Source organism: Emydura macquarii, unplaced genomic scaffold (assembly GCF_026122565.2).
Source record: "Emydura macquarii macquarii isolate MOO-44397 ecotype Brisbane River unplaced genomic scaffold, CSIRO-AGI_Emac_v2 contig_2897, whole genome shotgun sequence".
Taxonomy (NCBI): Eukaryota; Metazoa; Chordata; order Testudines; family Chelidae; genus Emydura; species Emydura macquarii.
The window spans coordinates 18,561,866-18,576,459 of NW_027133034.1; the positions used below are offsets into that span (position 1 = coordinate 18,561,866).

Genomic DNA, 14,594 nt, shown 5'->3' on the forward strand with positions numbered 1-14,594 from the left:
TATCTCCAGCACTCCTTCCAAAGAAAATAAAAGTAAATCATTACCTTATAAAAGAAATTGGTACGTCCCACAGATCCAATTTTGCCAGTGTGGTTCATGAAACAAATGTTTCCTTCAGTAGCCCCATAAAACTCACACATCTTTATGTCACCAAATCGACTTAAAAATTCTCTCCATACATCACTCCTTACTCCATTTCCAACTGCCAAGCGAACTTTGTGATCTTTTTCTCCTTCTTTCTATTAAAAGATATTAAAGAAGATTTTAAAGAATAAAATATTGTAATAGATGTATTTGGCTGTAGGAGGTACTACAGAAAAAAAGTACAAACTTTCAGATCTCCAGCAGAAAGCATAAGAGAAACTAATAAGCTACAGTAAATTACAATGCATTTCTACTGTTATGAACTATATCTAGGATACATCTGTAGTTCAGCAAACTCTGAACCAGTGTTATAATATAGGCATGTTAACTGATTGTACCAATTAAAATGTTGCCTAAATGAATATTAAAGAAAAGATGACTGAGTTAGAGAATATGAATGTACACAGGTCTTAGAAAAACTAACCTATCATTTTTCTGTCTAGAACAATTCTAATTAAAAATTGAAGTTGGGCAGGGAGGGGGTTTAGTAAAAGGAGTAGGGAGAAGCAGAAATTGTTTCTGTAACAGATTTACATCAGGAGAAGCTATCAGTTATCTTCCCGTCCTTTCAGACTGGTTATAACTTGAGAAGCAACCAAGATTTCATGGAATTATTGATTATGAGCATTCCTATTCTGCTTACAGCATCTGATCCATCTGCTAGAGTACTTTCAGTATTAAGACTTGCAACCTTTTCTTAATCTCAAAATTTTATTCAATGTTACTTGGATTATTTTAGCCTCCTTGTGCATTGCAATCTCTAGCATTGCCAGCTTTGATGATTTTATCATGAGAATCACAATATTAGGCATTTCTCTTAAAGCACTAGATCCTGGATTCATTTGATTACATGAGAATATCATCTTTCATAAAAAAAGTTTTTAGTCATTATAGTTGCAGGGAAAAAGCTTGAAAATGTGATCCAAGTGTATCTCAAAGGCTCAAACACTAGAAGGCAAATAAAAATAATCCAAAATTTCTTATTTTTTGAAAATCTCATGATTTTAAAGCTGAACTCATTTTCTGAATGCTTGGGCTTGGCAACACAGATAGGTGACAGCATGAATTAAATGTAGGATTTTATGAGAGACAGCTAATCAAATACATAGTACTGTCTGTCTACTAGTAAGTCTAACGTGCAACTGCAACAATTATAGTCATACAAAAAATGTATTGGAGACTTAGGGTATGTCTACCCCGGAATAAAAGACCAGTGGCATGGGTCAGCTAACTCAGGATCATTGAGGCTCAGGATGCAGGCTAAAAACTGCTGTATAGACATTCCAGCTCAGGCTGGAGCCTGGCCTCTGGGACCCTCCCTCCTTTATTTGTTTGTTGTTAAATAAACTTTTACTTGATCCCACTATAAACCCATTTAAAGGCTGTATGTTAAGCAGAGCAGTGATCTGAGGTGGCTCTAGAAAGCTAGGGGGTACTCTTTCTTTGGAATCAGCAAATCCCTCATCCACACTGCATCGGTGCCAGCAGGGGGTCATTTTGAACACAGGAGAGATCAAGCTCCTCGCTCTCAGTTTCAGTCCAAGCCCCACTGTGGCTTAGAGTGTCCAGTTCAGAAAAAGTCCAACTCTGTCCCATGGCCCTGAGCTGCAGCATGCTCAGTTGCTCTGTGAGGATGACGTACGGGCAGTCTGGTCAGCACTAGGCTCGAACATGTTCAGTGAGAACAGACTCAGAGATTTTAGCTGCTAAAAATCAAAGTAGTCTCTAAGCATGTGCAAACTGATTTTTTTTCAAAGACTTGTAAATTCACCAAATTTGGGCCGATTTTCATGGGGAGAGCAAAAAGTCACACTCCAACTAAATTTCAACTCACTGCTTCTACTGCTGCTCAAAGGAAAGGTCACCAGAATTTTTTGACATGAGCCAAACAATGTATTTCCTCCCTCGCCTCACCCCCAGCTTTGATCTTGAAAATGGCTGAAGTGCCTGAGGCAGACACGTGGCATGTAAAATTTCAGCCCAGACAGTTGAAGTTCGGCAAAGTTATAAGTAACTGAAAATAATATTTTGTAATGGGAAGTGTAAGACCACCTTAATCATACCAGCCTCACCAATAATACTATTTATAGACAAATCAAACAGGCTTTTCATCTAATGCATTGCTGCATTCTTGATAAGTGATGAACTGAGGTCAGACAACATTGTAACATTGCCTCCCTGTTTTATAAAACAGCCCATTTCAAGCTCTTGCCATACTTGCTTTATGGGGCTCCATCGTTAGACCTCAGAACACTATGGTGGAGAAAACGAGTATTCCAGTACACATTTCAAGTGAACTCTGAATTTCCTTTTTGATTTGTGGAAGTTAAGTTCCATTATGTGGGTCAAGAGTGCATATTTTCCCCCTCTTCCTTTTTTCCACCTATCCTATTTAAGAATGGATAACTCACTATGAGGGAAGGGCAAGGTCTTTATTAATTTTAGGAACCCCGACTCAATGGACAAGAAATAAATTCACATTTTGTACACGTTGGCATCTCTTACCATGCAAGTATCTAAAGCGTCCATCCTGTTACAATCACTGTTCCATTCAGCTATGATTTTGTTTGCTTTTACTGCATTCATGTTCTTCCCTTCCCCCTACTGCTCTGTGACCTCATTTTGGCAGTAAGAATCATAAAACCACTGTTTCTATAAAGTTACATACAACTTTGCTTTTCTCCGACCCCTGCAGCTCTGTGACCTTGCTTCAACAAGTGATACATTATTCAGCAGGATGGATCTGATGAAGGGTGTTACCAGCAACAATAGTGAGTAAATATGGCAATGATGCAATCAGTGCCTAACTTTGTCAAACGTAGAGGTCATATACATGCCATAACGTAGCTTTTCATACCTGAGAGATGTAATGAGGTTTTACGTGTATTTTAAATTTACCAAATACTGAAAAGTTTGTGACTACTAATATACTTTGAAAAAAAGTGTTTCAATACCATCTTGAATTTCAGTAGATAAGCTTTGATTCATTTTGTTCTAGAAAACTGTTCCCCCTTGGAGTGCTATAAAATTGAAACCAAGTCAATTTGATTTAAAGTAGCAACATTTTTAGAATAGGTTATTTTTCTTCCAGTTTCATTGCTACACTGAAATTAATGTGTCTTTTGCTGAACTGCAGTTACCCCTTGCTGAGGTCATTGATTTCTCAGTCATTCAAATGTAAAGAATTCTGGTAACGCCCCACTAAAAACAAAACAAAGAACTCCTTTCATTGAGATTGTTTGTTCAACAATGAACAGAAGAGAGAGAAATAAGTATACACAGATTGAATGGCTCATTCATAAGCCAAGGCAAATTGAAGCTAGTTAGAGATCAAATTAAGATACAGGTAACTGTTTCCATTTATTTCGGGAATAAAGAGAACTTTGTTGATGGTATGTTAAAGAACAATTCCATGCAACAGACCAGACTGTTCTTATTTCCAGTAGTGCAAATCCAGAGTAACTGTAGCGGAGTCAATAGCCTCGATCCTCAGCCTCATTATGGCTGGTTTGAACTCCTCCAGTATAAAGTGGCCCTAAACTCAGTGTTTTTAGGCTCCTGCACAGTCAGATCCTCAGGTGGAGAGGAAACACAGATATTGCTGGGGATCTGGCCCAATGTCTCTTTGTGGCTGCAACTTAAAAGTCATCAACAGTACTCAGGGCTGCTAGATTTCAGGAAATGTTTTTCTGAGGTTTCTAGCAGTTCCTGCAAAGGCACAAAGGTGCCACAAAGAGGCACCAAAGCCCAATGCTAGAGAGAGACCTTTCCTAAAAGTGGGGGCTGTCCCAAAAGCAATCCACTCAACCATCTCCGGCAGTCCAGCTCCACGCACTTCCATTGTTCAATAAGGCCTTCTCTACACCAGCACTTATGCTGGCAAAACTTTTGTCGCTCACACACCCCTCCCCCCGAGCGACATAAATTTTGCCAGTATAAGCACTTGTGTGTACAGTGCTATTATGGTGTGAGAGCATCTCCCATTGACATAATATGGCTACACAAGTGCTCTTACAGTGGCACAGCTGTGCTGCTGTAAGTTTTAAGTGAAGACCAGCCCTTAGATTTCATTGTTGAAGTTACAAGGCTTGTAATTTAGTCAAGTGCATGATGGTGACATTAACCCATTAAGGGAGGACCCACTGTGCCACAAAAGCTTCCTGGAGACATTCTGTGCGCATGGAGTGCAGGTGGAGCAATTAGACAGCTCCTGCATACTAGTGAAGTTGGCTTCATGTGAGCTCTGAATAGACCAGTGTTGCAGGAAATACTGGGTTGGGGTAAGAATAGGCCATTGGATCCACACTTACATATTTAATGGCTGTGAGCTCTTGATCAGAGTGTGTAGGGGGTAAAAGGTGCTATTCCTGTTCAAAGAATGAAACAGCTGGTCACAGAGGGACTGTGCTACAATCCCACAATATGCTGCAGCGCAGAGGTGCTTTTTTTTTTCACCCTCCCTTTCCCTAATCCATGGGCAGGCTTCCCGCATTTTATGGGAGTTTCCAGAATTCCACTACACACAGACAAGCACATACCAACCCTTGGGACTGATCTTCAACTGGTATAAACCAGCATAGTTCCATAAATCTAGACTGAAGTCAGTCTAGATACACTGATTTCAGCATTTTAGGATGTGGCCTATTCAATTTCACTTAAATGTTTCCAATTAAAATATCAGGAAATGTCTTTTGTTAGTAGAACTAAAGAAGTGTTAATGCAAGTCGTTCACTTTTGTTTTCATGCCAAGTTATTTATGTCAAACGCTGTAAATTACCATTTGATTAATGTTAGCTCCTGATCCTTACAGTAATACTAATAATCATCATCGCTTGTATTTGCTAAAAAAGACATCTGCTAAACCTAAAATACAAAGAATAGATCACATGAAATTTACATTCTTGTATTTATAAGGTAGCTTTACAGAAATCATGCATATTAGCACTCCCGCACAGTATATGCAGTAATGTTTTAAGTTCTGTGCTACAACACCAGATTGTAATACTGTCTACTGAGTATATTCTTGATGTAACATTTGTTCTGTAACTGTGCTCCTAAAACTAATGATATTTTTAATAGTAACTTAAAACTCAGTCCCAAGACTGGCTTCAACAGGCCTCTCTGATAAAGGATTGTAGAAATGGGCCCATGGTTTGGAAAATTATCTCCAAGCATCTGTAAAATTACTCTCAAAATCTGTATTCCTTCTAAAGACTTTGTATCATGGTGATGAAGCACTGGAATGGGTTACCTAGTGAGGTGGTGGAATCTCCATCCTTAGAGGTTTTTAAGGCCCCATTTGACAAAGCCCTGGCTGGGATGATTTAGTTGGGGTTGGGCCTGCTCTGAGCAGGGAGTTGGACTAAATAACCTCCTCCAACCCTAATCTATGATTCTATGATTATACTGAAGAGTAAATGATTATAGATCAGATACAGAACCACAATTAGACCATATTTTTCCTGTTAGTACACAAGTATGTGGTTGTTACGATATTCTGTTCAAATTAAATTGTTAAGAGAGGGAGTATATTCTAGTGGTAAAAGTACAAAACTAGAAGTTGAGTGTTCTGGGTTCTGTTCCTGGTTCAGCCATTGACTTCTTGGACATTGGGGCATGTTATTCTGTACCAGTCCATACCTCTGTTTCCTCATCTATAAAATGTGGTAATATTACTCCTTCTCATAGGGTATTGAGAGGCTGAATAGATTAACATTCCTAAAGTTATTAATTACCAGTATTACTGCAGCACCCAGAGGCCACAATCTGGATCTAATAAAGACACAAACAGATGTGGTCCCTGCGGCAAAAAGTCTTCAATATAATTCAAGGCAAAAATGCAACAAAATGAGTGAAACAAACAATAGGAGAGAAGGGGAGAAGGAGGAAAAGTGCAACAGTGATAGGTATGTATTGTCACATAGGTTGATTACATACACAATCAGATAGTTCAAAGACATATGGAACTTAAATCTAAATAAACTAGATAACAATGTAAATATATTTTAAAAGGCTTAAAGATCCTCAGAGGGTTCTATAAATAGTATTCATTATTCAAGTCTCCAATATTCAGATATAATCAAAGATTAGTTTTGTTTAATCACAACTGTGATTAATGGTTCCCTAAGAGTTATAAACAATGGAATTTGTGAACTGATCAAACATTAGAATGTTTTTAAAGCCAAAATGATCCATTAACCTTTTTTACTATTTATTTCCCTGTAGAATGATTTGAGAGAAATATGAATTTGAACTTTATATTTATATTTAAAAGTAAAGTTACAAGTTCTGTTTTAAATGCAGCCTATAAACAGTTAGATGAATGGAAATGAGGTGTAAATTTTTATCTCTGAGAGTAACTAACCATTGGAATAATTTAGCAATGGTTGTGATGGATCTCTATCACAGACAATTTTTAAATCAAAATTTGATGTTTTTCTAAAAGATATGCTCTAAGAATTATTCTGGGGAAGTTCTAGGGCCTGTGTTATTCAGAAAGTCAGACTAAATGATCAAAATGGTTCCTTCTAGCCTTAAACTATAAATTTTTTTAAAATTAGTAATACACAATAAATCATGCACGTATACCAAATAGCTGGATGTCTTTTGGGTATCTTTGGCCAAGTTCCTTGAATCATATGATATTTACAAGTATTTAGTATAACTGAAATTCTGCAAACATGTTTCTCTTTTATGAATTGTATTACATTTTTGTAGTAATTAGTTAACAAGTCCTGATCTGCTTATTTATTGCTGAATACCCAGATAGGTGGAATCTTCCTCAGCCAATCTTTCTTTCATAATGTTCTTTTTATTTTAAGTAAGCTGATAGGTCACTGACAAATGAGACTCATTTATAATAAAAGGAAAGTAAATGAGTGTGAGGGGAACTACATGTCTGTAGTAATATCAAATCTTTCTTAAACATCTGCATTAAAAACCCAAGAGACTGGACTCTGTTCTACCTTTCCTGCTTTGGGAAATTTCCTGCACAGGAAATTAATAGGAGGGAAGCAAAGCTGATTTTAATTTGTCTTCTGAATTCTGGCCCCGGTGCAACTAAGAGCAGACTCAGGACGTAACAATCCTCTATGGGCCATTATATCAGCAAAGAATAGATGGAGCACCAACCACACCCATTCCCAGCTCTTCTGCTGGGTGCCAGATGGGGAGACAGCATAGAGCCATGGGAGCCACAAGTAGATGATCTTCAGGGGTTGTCTACATCCCAGGGAATCATAAGGTGCAATTAGGAAAAAGATGTTTTGTATTTAGAGAGAAACACATGAGGAGCAGCGGGGAGGAAAAAAAGGAAAGGCATCTTTGGTGTTGAAAACAGGCTGTCAAACCCCTTTGAGATAGGTAAAAGGAGGAGGCCTAATATCTGAGGGAATGCACTCAGAGAGACCAGAAAGGTAACAGAAGTGAAGCAAGCCCCATAACAGTGACACTCACCTATTCTCAAGTCCACACTATGTTATAATCACACATTTATATATAAAACCCAAAAACCCTCAAAACTGTGCAAGATATCTGCCAAACCTTTACTAAATTTGCAGATGAAAGTGATACATTCATTCCTGTTCTTGTGTTATTACTTGTCTAACATAGGTCCACATCATACCCTCATAACGAGTGGTTCTGCACAGAATGAGGAAGCGCTGTCCACCTATTCTTTCCCTCCTTCTGAGTCTGTGAAGCTCCCCTGTTTTATGGGGATCAACCTCTGTGCTCTGGGAAGAGGTGTTATCTCAAGGATGTCTGCCCACTGTATGTTCTTCTCCACTTCAACATTTGGATTTTCAGCAGGAAAATGAACGCTGATCCTGTCAACATTAGCTTACTTGCCTTTCCCTTCTGACTCATTGTTCTGAAGCAGAAGAGTTTTAATCCTTACTAAATGAATTCTTAAGCATCTTTTCTAAAGACACTCCAGAGAATGTAATCCCATTGAAAGGAGCCTGGGTCAAACTGGATCTAGAAGTCCAGTGTGGGTATGTCTACACAGAAAAAGAGAAGGCCTGGAGCACTGAATTTCAGAAGCTGGGTCTACAGCCTCAGGCTCATTCTACAATACTAAGAATCACTGTGTAGACATTTGGGGTTGGGCTCAAATTCAGGCTCTGAAACTCACCCCACTCCCCAGGCTTTGGAGTCCAAACTTCATCCCAAGACCGAACACCTACGTGGCTATTTTTAGCACAGCAGCACAAACCCGAGTCTGTCGATCCGGGCTCCAAGACTCACTGCTGTTGGATTTTGCATGTAGACATACTGTCAGTGTCCTGGGTCCTTAGCCATACATTTCTTCTAGCTAGAGTGTTGTGAGGTAGAGATCTAGATGCAAACTTAGTCAACATGTATTGATCTCATTTTAAGTACTGAAAATTCTTCAAACCCCCAACATTTTTTAATTTAGATTTCTTGTAAAGTAGGGATTTAACCCAGAATAAAGTGCCTGTGGATAATGGAGTGACCTTTTTTACCTAGCAACAGATGCCCTATCAGTACAAGAGCTCCAGAAGTCAGAATATCATTTAAGTAACTCATAACATCAAGGCTGAGATATACCTGAAAGTTAATTATATAGGCTTTGCATATTCTTTCAGTCTTGAACACGGGGCAAACTGTCTAGGGAAGGATTATAAATAAGGTCTGTAAAAGTAATCTCAGAGCCTAGAGGGGAAATGGGAAGCAGTAACTAAGTGATATCATATTCCCATACTGAGATCTGTCAAACCACTTAGTGCTTTCAGCAAAGAGGCTTTCAGTGGAGCCTGACTGGAAGAACACTTATTAGTTTTATGACTAACCTTTTTCATTAAAGTATCCATATTAGTACATTAATACAGATACCACTCTCTAGTTCTCTGCTGCATTTGCATTTCCACTTCTATTGAGAAGATGAAGAGGCTGAGAGGGGGGCCTGGAACAACTAAGCTATATAGACAACAAATGATTGGGGGCTCTAGCAAAGGCTGCACATTTCAAGGTCCCTTGAGTAGAGAAGGGAGAGGTGACTGAAGCATTCTGGTAACAGGTGGCTTTCACAGGTCACAGATTGCTAAAGCACTGCATACAGAATAGGGTATAGGAAAGCTCTCACTGCAAGAGAGCTGTTGCAGATGTGTGATAAGAAGGCAGCAAGTCAAAAGGCTGGAGCCAAGAAAGGTTTGCTCATGACAAAAATCTATGCTAGACAAAAGACACACCAAGAAATATTTTTTTCAAATATCTAGTAGGAAACAGCATGACAACAGCTTCACAGGATGGAGATTATTCATATGAGTCCTGCCTGTTCACATCTCACTCACAGGGATCCCTGCTAGTACTTAAACCAACTTGCTTTCCACAGCCTCAGACAGGACAGACAGTGAGTGAGTCCTCAAGACTGATGGGTCCCTCATTGGAAAAACAGTAAGCAGAAAGAAATGAGGTGGATTCTTGGCCTCCTAAGTTATACCTATAAGCAGGTAAAGAGAGAGGCTCCTTCCTCACTTACTATGGGTCTCATTGGTGCCTATAGGCCATCTCATGTAACTGCAAATTTCACATTTTCACCTAGCTGTGGTTATTTTGAATGTAGTATTGGTTTAAAAAAATATTGTACCAAAAATCTTTAGGTAAGTGCTACCAAATGTGATAGATGTTAATATGGGTTAATTAGGAGGTCTTTCACATACAGCAGTGACAACATTGTCCCTTTAACCCACAATACCAACAGAGAATTTTTCCTTGTATAAGCCAGATTTCTGTTGGCACTCAGATTTTTTTTTTGAAGTACTTGTTAATGAAACGGAGATAACAAGGTAAACAATTTTACTGACTTGGAAAATATTAATGAATGTATCTCTACATGGAGAGAGACAGGTTTTTACTCATACTACTTATTTGTGAACATGTTTCTCCTCCAGTTCTAACATGCCAAACTATGACAGGTTTTATTCCAACTACAATCTAATAACTTTATAAAATGAATTGGTTCTAAATTTTAACTCTCTGAAAATAAGCATTGGGATTTTTCTTATCTGACCATCAATTCAATTAAATGTTTAGTAGGAAGAGTTTACGACATGCTTGTGCCAAGGAATTAGATATGTAAGCCCATATATTAGTAGAGGCTATTTAATGGAAGTGTGAGTTCATGTTGGTACACAGAGGGGAAACTGAGTCCTAGAAGGTGTAATCTCTTCTCAGTGTCATTCCATAGGAGGAAAAGAGGCTTTACAATTAAAATTAATTTAAAAAAAAGCTAAAGCTCCATTGACTTTGTAATGATTGGGGATGATTTAAAAAATAAAGACTTTGCATTGCCTGTTTTATATGATGAAAATCTGCCATTGCCTATTTACAACATAAGAGGGGTCAAGGGGAGTGAAATAAAATCCATCAAGGAGCATTCTTCAGCAAAGTCAAACAACTGAGGTATGGAGAGAGGGAAACTTGCTGAACTTGTAAACAAAGTAAGCAGAGTAGGAGGAGGGTCTGAGGGGAAAACAGAAGAGCATGCAATAAAGAGGGACCAGATTATACACAGTCAGCTTCTTGGTATGTTTGATTTCTACTGTAGTCTTGGGCCCAAATCTGCAGTGCATCCTGTGTAGTCATTTACATTTGTGTGAAGTGGATATAAGACACTACCACTTCCATCTGATATCATTCTGGCAGCTGGGGAGCACTGGCCATAGGACTCCCAAGACATGCCTCCTTTTCCCTAGGAAAATCCTCTGTGCTGGAGAACAGGAGGCAGGAGGGGGTAGGAGCTGGAACAGAGGTTCTGCACCACTCAAGGATTCACATATGCAAGAGGAAGTCTTGAGGAGGTTGGTTCCACTAGCTTTAGGGCTGCTTTGCACCACTGAAGCACAGAGCATGAACTAAAATCTGGCTCTCATAGTATGGGCACAGTGCATTTTAAAACATGTGGCAGCAAGTGTCAGAACCTGGATCTACAGGTGCTAAAAACAGCAGGGTAGACATCGCGGCTCAGTCTGAAGCTTGAGCTCTGAAGCCCAGCCCCTCCCTAGGCTTCAAAGAGCAAGCTTGAATGTCTACACAGTGTTTTTAGCATCATAGCACAAGCCTGAGTCTATAGACACAGATTCTAAGACTTGCTACCATGGGTTTTCAAATGCAGTGTAGATGGGTCTTCTTTGACTGCTGTGACTTAAATGTCTTCATTAGAAGACTTTCCAAAGTAAAACAACAGCTTCACTTTATAAGCAAACACTCCTGCACTATTCAGAGGTTACATTAAACCCCAAAAGTTACTATTTTGAGTTACTATAGCCTTTGCTACTGATTGTAGCAAAGTTAAGTGAAAACGAAAGTATCTGATGCAATGCTCATCAATTCATCAATGCATAAACTTAAGTGGGCACTGGATTGGGCTCCAAAAGTAAATTGTTAAAAAACACTGTTGCACTTTGATAGCATTTTATAGGTACAAATAAGGGAGAATTCAGCCCCGACTTTATCATCCATGTATCAAATACTGCAGCCAGAATCTATTACATAGATGTGCATTTACAGAACTCTTACTATGTGAATGCTAGCTACAACTTTATAAAAACCTAAAACATAGGCTCAGTTCTTTGATGTAAAGGGGATAGCTTTTCAACCTGTGTAATCCCACTAAGTGCTCGTGAGCAATTACACCAGAGCTGAATTTGGCCCAACCACCGTATGCAGCAAAAATTTTCAATTATTGTTCAAATTACTTTTAAACACTGAATTAAAGACATGGACCCATATTTTCACGGACACGTATGCATTTATGTGTACATCTAAGTCAAAATGCTATCAAAGCACAACAGCAGTGTTTTTTATATTCTTTCCAAAGGCATAAATGAATATACAACATGCATTTTTATTTTAAATATTTGGGTCTTCCTTATTTTGCTCTCTGTTTAAGCAAATCAGAAAGCTTCTCTTAAGAATGCATACTTTAATGTCCTGGTTTTAATTCAACCACTGAATTACATATAACTTGTGTAGGGCACGCAAGAATACTGTAACGCGAGGATTGCTTAGCATGACAAGGCTGAGCCCTAAAATCCATGAAAGGCTTTATGAGCATTAACAGGCCCTTTATGGGCCAGGCTCAGAAATATTCTTTAAAGGCTAAGATGAACTAACCTCTCTGGGTCTGGAAAGACCCTGGATAGTATCAGCATCAACCATCTAACCACAAGGCCAGTTTTAGACTTGCTAAAGGCCAGCTTCTGCTAAAACAACTAGCCACAAGGCCAGCATTAAAGGTCAGTGTCTGCTATTGAAGATTAATGTCAGTTTATTGGGTGGTCTTTAGCTAATTGCCAATAGACTAACAGAAAACAAGTATTAAGGCCCAATCCCTAAAGGGATTGAGATATATGTCATCTATTGCTAAGTAAAACTTATTGTAAGGCTTAGGGGAAAAGGGGTATATTGGGGACCCCTGGGAGCCACCCTGCCTGAGACTCTCCGTGGATCCGTCGAGGCGCTAGCAGATGTCCCGGGTTGTCGGTTCCCTGGTTGCAACTTGTCTTATAGGGTGAAACATGGGTCTCCTCACCCTCGTGCTGGTAAGCACTTTCTTCCCCTCTTGGGAGGCATGGGGCGTAGCCACGATACCCTACGGCCTGTAATCTCCATACAGATGAGCCCCCAGGCAGTCCTTGTGATAGGTGTCCTAGTGGCGTCTATAACTGCTTGGCGTCTGCAAAATCTGTGAAGCCTTATAACTTCTGTACTTAAATAAACTGCTTGCTTGGAGCACTTCCTTGTCCGGCTGTTCCTTTCCGCCACTGAGATCTAAAAATACAAACCCTCCGTCTCGATGGAGCACAACTCATTAGAGCAAATATGAGTTATGTGCACAGAGTGCAAATCTAATATCTCTAGTGGATGGTAACATTGTTATATTATGTCAGGTATACTTTAATTTTTGGACGTAATATCTATATATTCCTTATAGCTGAGACAAAACTGATGACTTAACTATGCTAAGTTTATTGGTTTCAACATAGCTGGAAGTTTTGGTTAGGGACCAACCTGCTAAAGATATAGGGCTGAAGTGTGGATAGCCCCTACACTGCCCCAATGGGAGCTCAGACATGATGCCTTTCAGACTTAAGAGTAGTGTGTTCACTCTGCTGGCCAATTCATGGTTCTGCCCCTTTGTGGAAGTGTGTGCAAATGGTAACACCTTCTCGTAGGTGCTGTCAGAGATCAAGAACTCTCATTGTGCCCAACTGCTGCATGGGGACAGGTGGAGGGAGAGGCTCCTTCTTCCCTCTATGTGGACCTCTAGAAGGGGTAGACACTTTGGTCTACACTGTTAAGTCTGAAAAGTCTTAAGGGTAAAACTGTTTTAATAGGAACTTAAAACAATTTTCTTGAGCTTCTGAACTGTATTGACCCCTTTAAAATCTTCAAGAACAGAGCAGAAGGATGGCCTATGTGCATACATGTTCCACAAGCCAAAATAAAGCTAACAGGGCCAAAATTAGGCCTACAAAACTTGACAGTGTCTATTTAATTTGATCCCAAGAACCAATATTTTGAAAATGCATTAATTCTAATGTAGGTACTCTAGATTTACCCTTTGCTAAAATTAGCATAAACATTTTCTTTTCCATCAAATAAAATAAAACTGATTTAGTTTTCTGTCTCATTGTACATTTTTCCCTTATATCTTTAAAGATGATATCAACTCCTTAGTGCCAGTTCCGCTTTCCCAGCACCAATCTATTGGCAGCCACATATGCATCAACAACCTTGCACAGAAAAAGGAGTGGAGGAGACAAATTATTTTTCTCTTTTAAATTACTGATCACATTTCCTTTGTAATACAGCTACAACGGTTAGTATGCAAGTAAAGTTTAGCAAATAACCAAAGGCTAGGATAACCATCATTTAAATTCCACTTACCACAGGTTGCTTGCAAAGGTAACGACAAAGTTCTCCAATATACTGAATAACAGTCACATTGTACTTTTTGCAGTCACTCCAGAACTGACTAGCTGAGAATTTCTTTCTTATGACACAAGTTGCACCTTATTCAGAAAACAAAAAACAGGGAACATTGAATGTGTGAACTTGGCAAGAATGCTGCTACATGTACTATAGTGTCATGTAAAAGTTTAAGAACTTTGACTCATTTGTATTTAAATCAATCTCACGTGTTTGTTTGACTGGTGGGTCTCATAGGCCTTGCCCATTACAGTGGAATTTGTCATTGTTAAGGTTGGAGTTTTTTTGTCTGGTTGCTTGTTTTTAAATTAGTATCTAAGTGCAATACAAAATTAAGCAGCACAAAAGTCCAGAACAAAAGATGTTTCTATTTCCTCTGAGGCAGAAGAATATAATTTTGTATACATAGATTGTTTATTTTTTCTTGGAGAAATGCTTTATGGAAAAAACGACGTTTTGCCCTTTAGCTACACACTGCAGTAATGTTCATGGAT

The 14,594-nt window shown here is 38.9% G+C and overlaps 1 protein-coding gene across 3 annotated transcripts in view; it reads right to left on the reverse strand.

The window, feature by feature from the left end:
* The window catches only part of SLC27A6 (solute carrier family 27 member 6), a 59,344-nt gene that overhangs the window by 25,532 nt on the left and 19,218 nt on the right, over positions 1–14,594 (reverse strand). For 2 of the 3 annotated variants that reach the window (XM_067568756.1, XM_067568759.1), the window contains exons 4-5: positions 14,059–14,183; positions 45–239 (exon numbers count right to left, since the gene is read on the reverse strand). In XM_067568756.1, coding sequence (XP_067424857.1) covers positions 45–239; positions 14,059–14,183 — 320 coding nt within the window. The remainder of the gene's footprint in view (positions 1–44; positions 240–14,058; positions 14,184–14,594) is intronic. The other variant, XM_067568758.1, reaches the window with a different exon arrangement.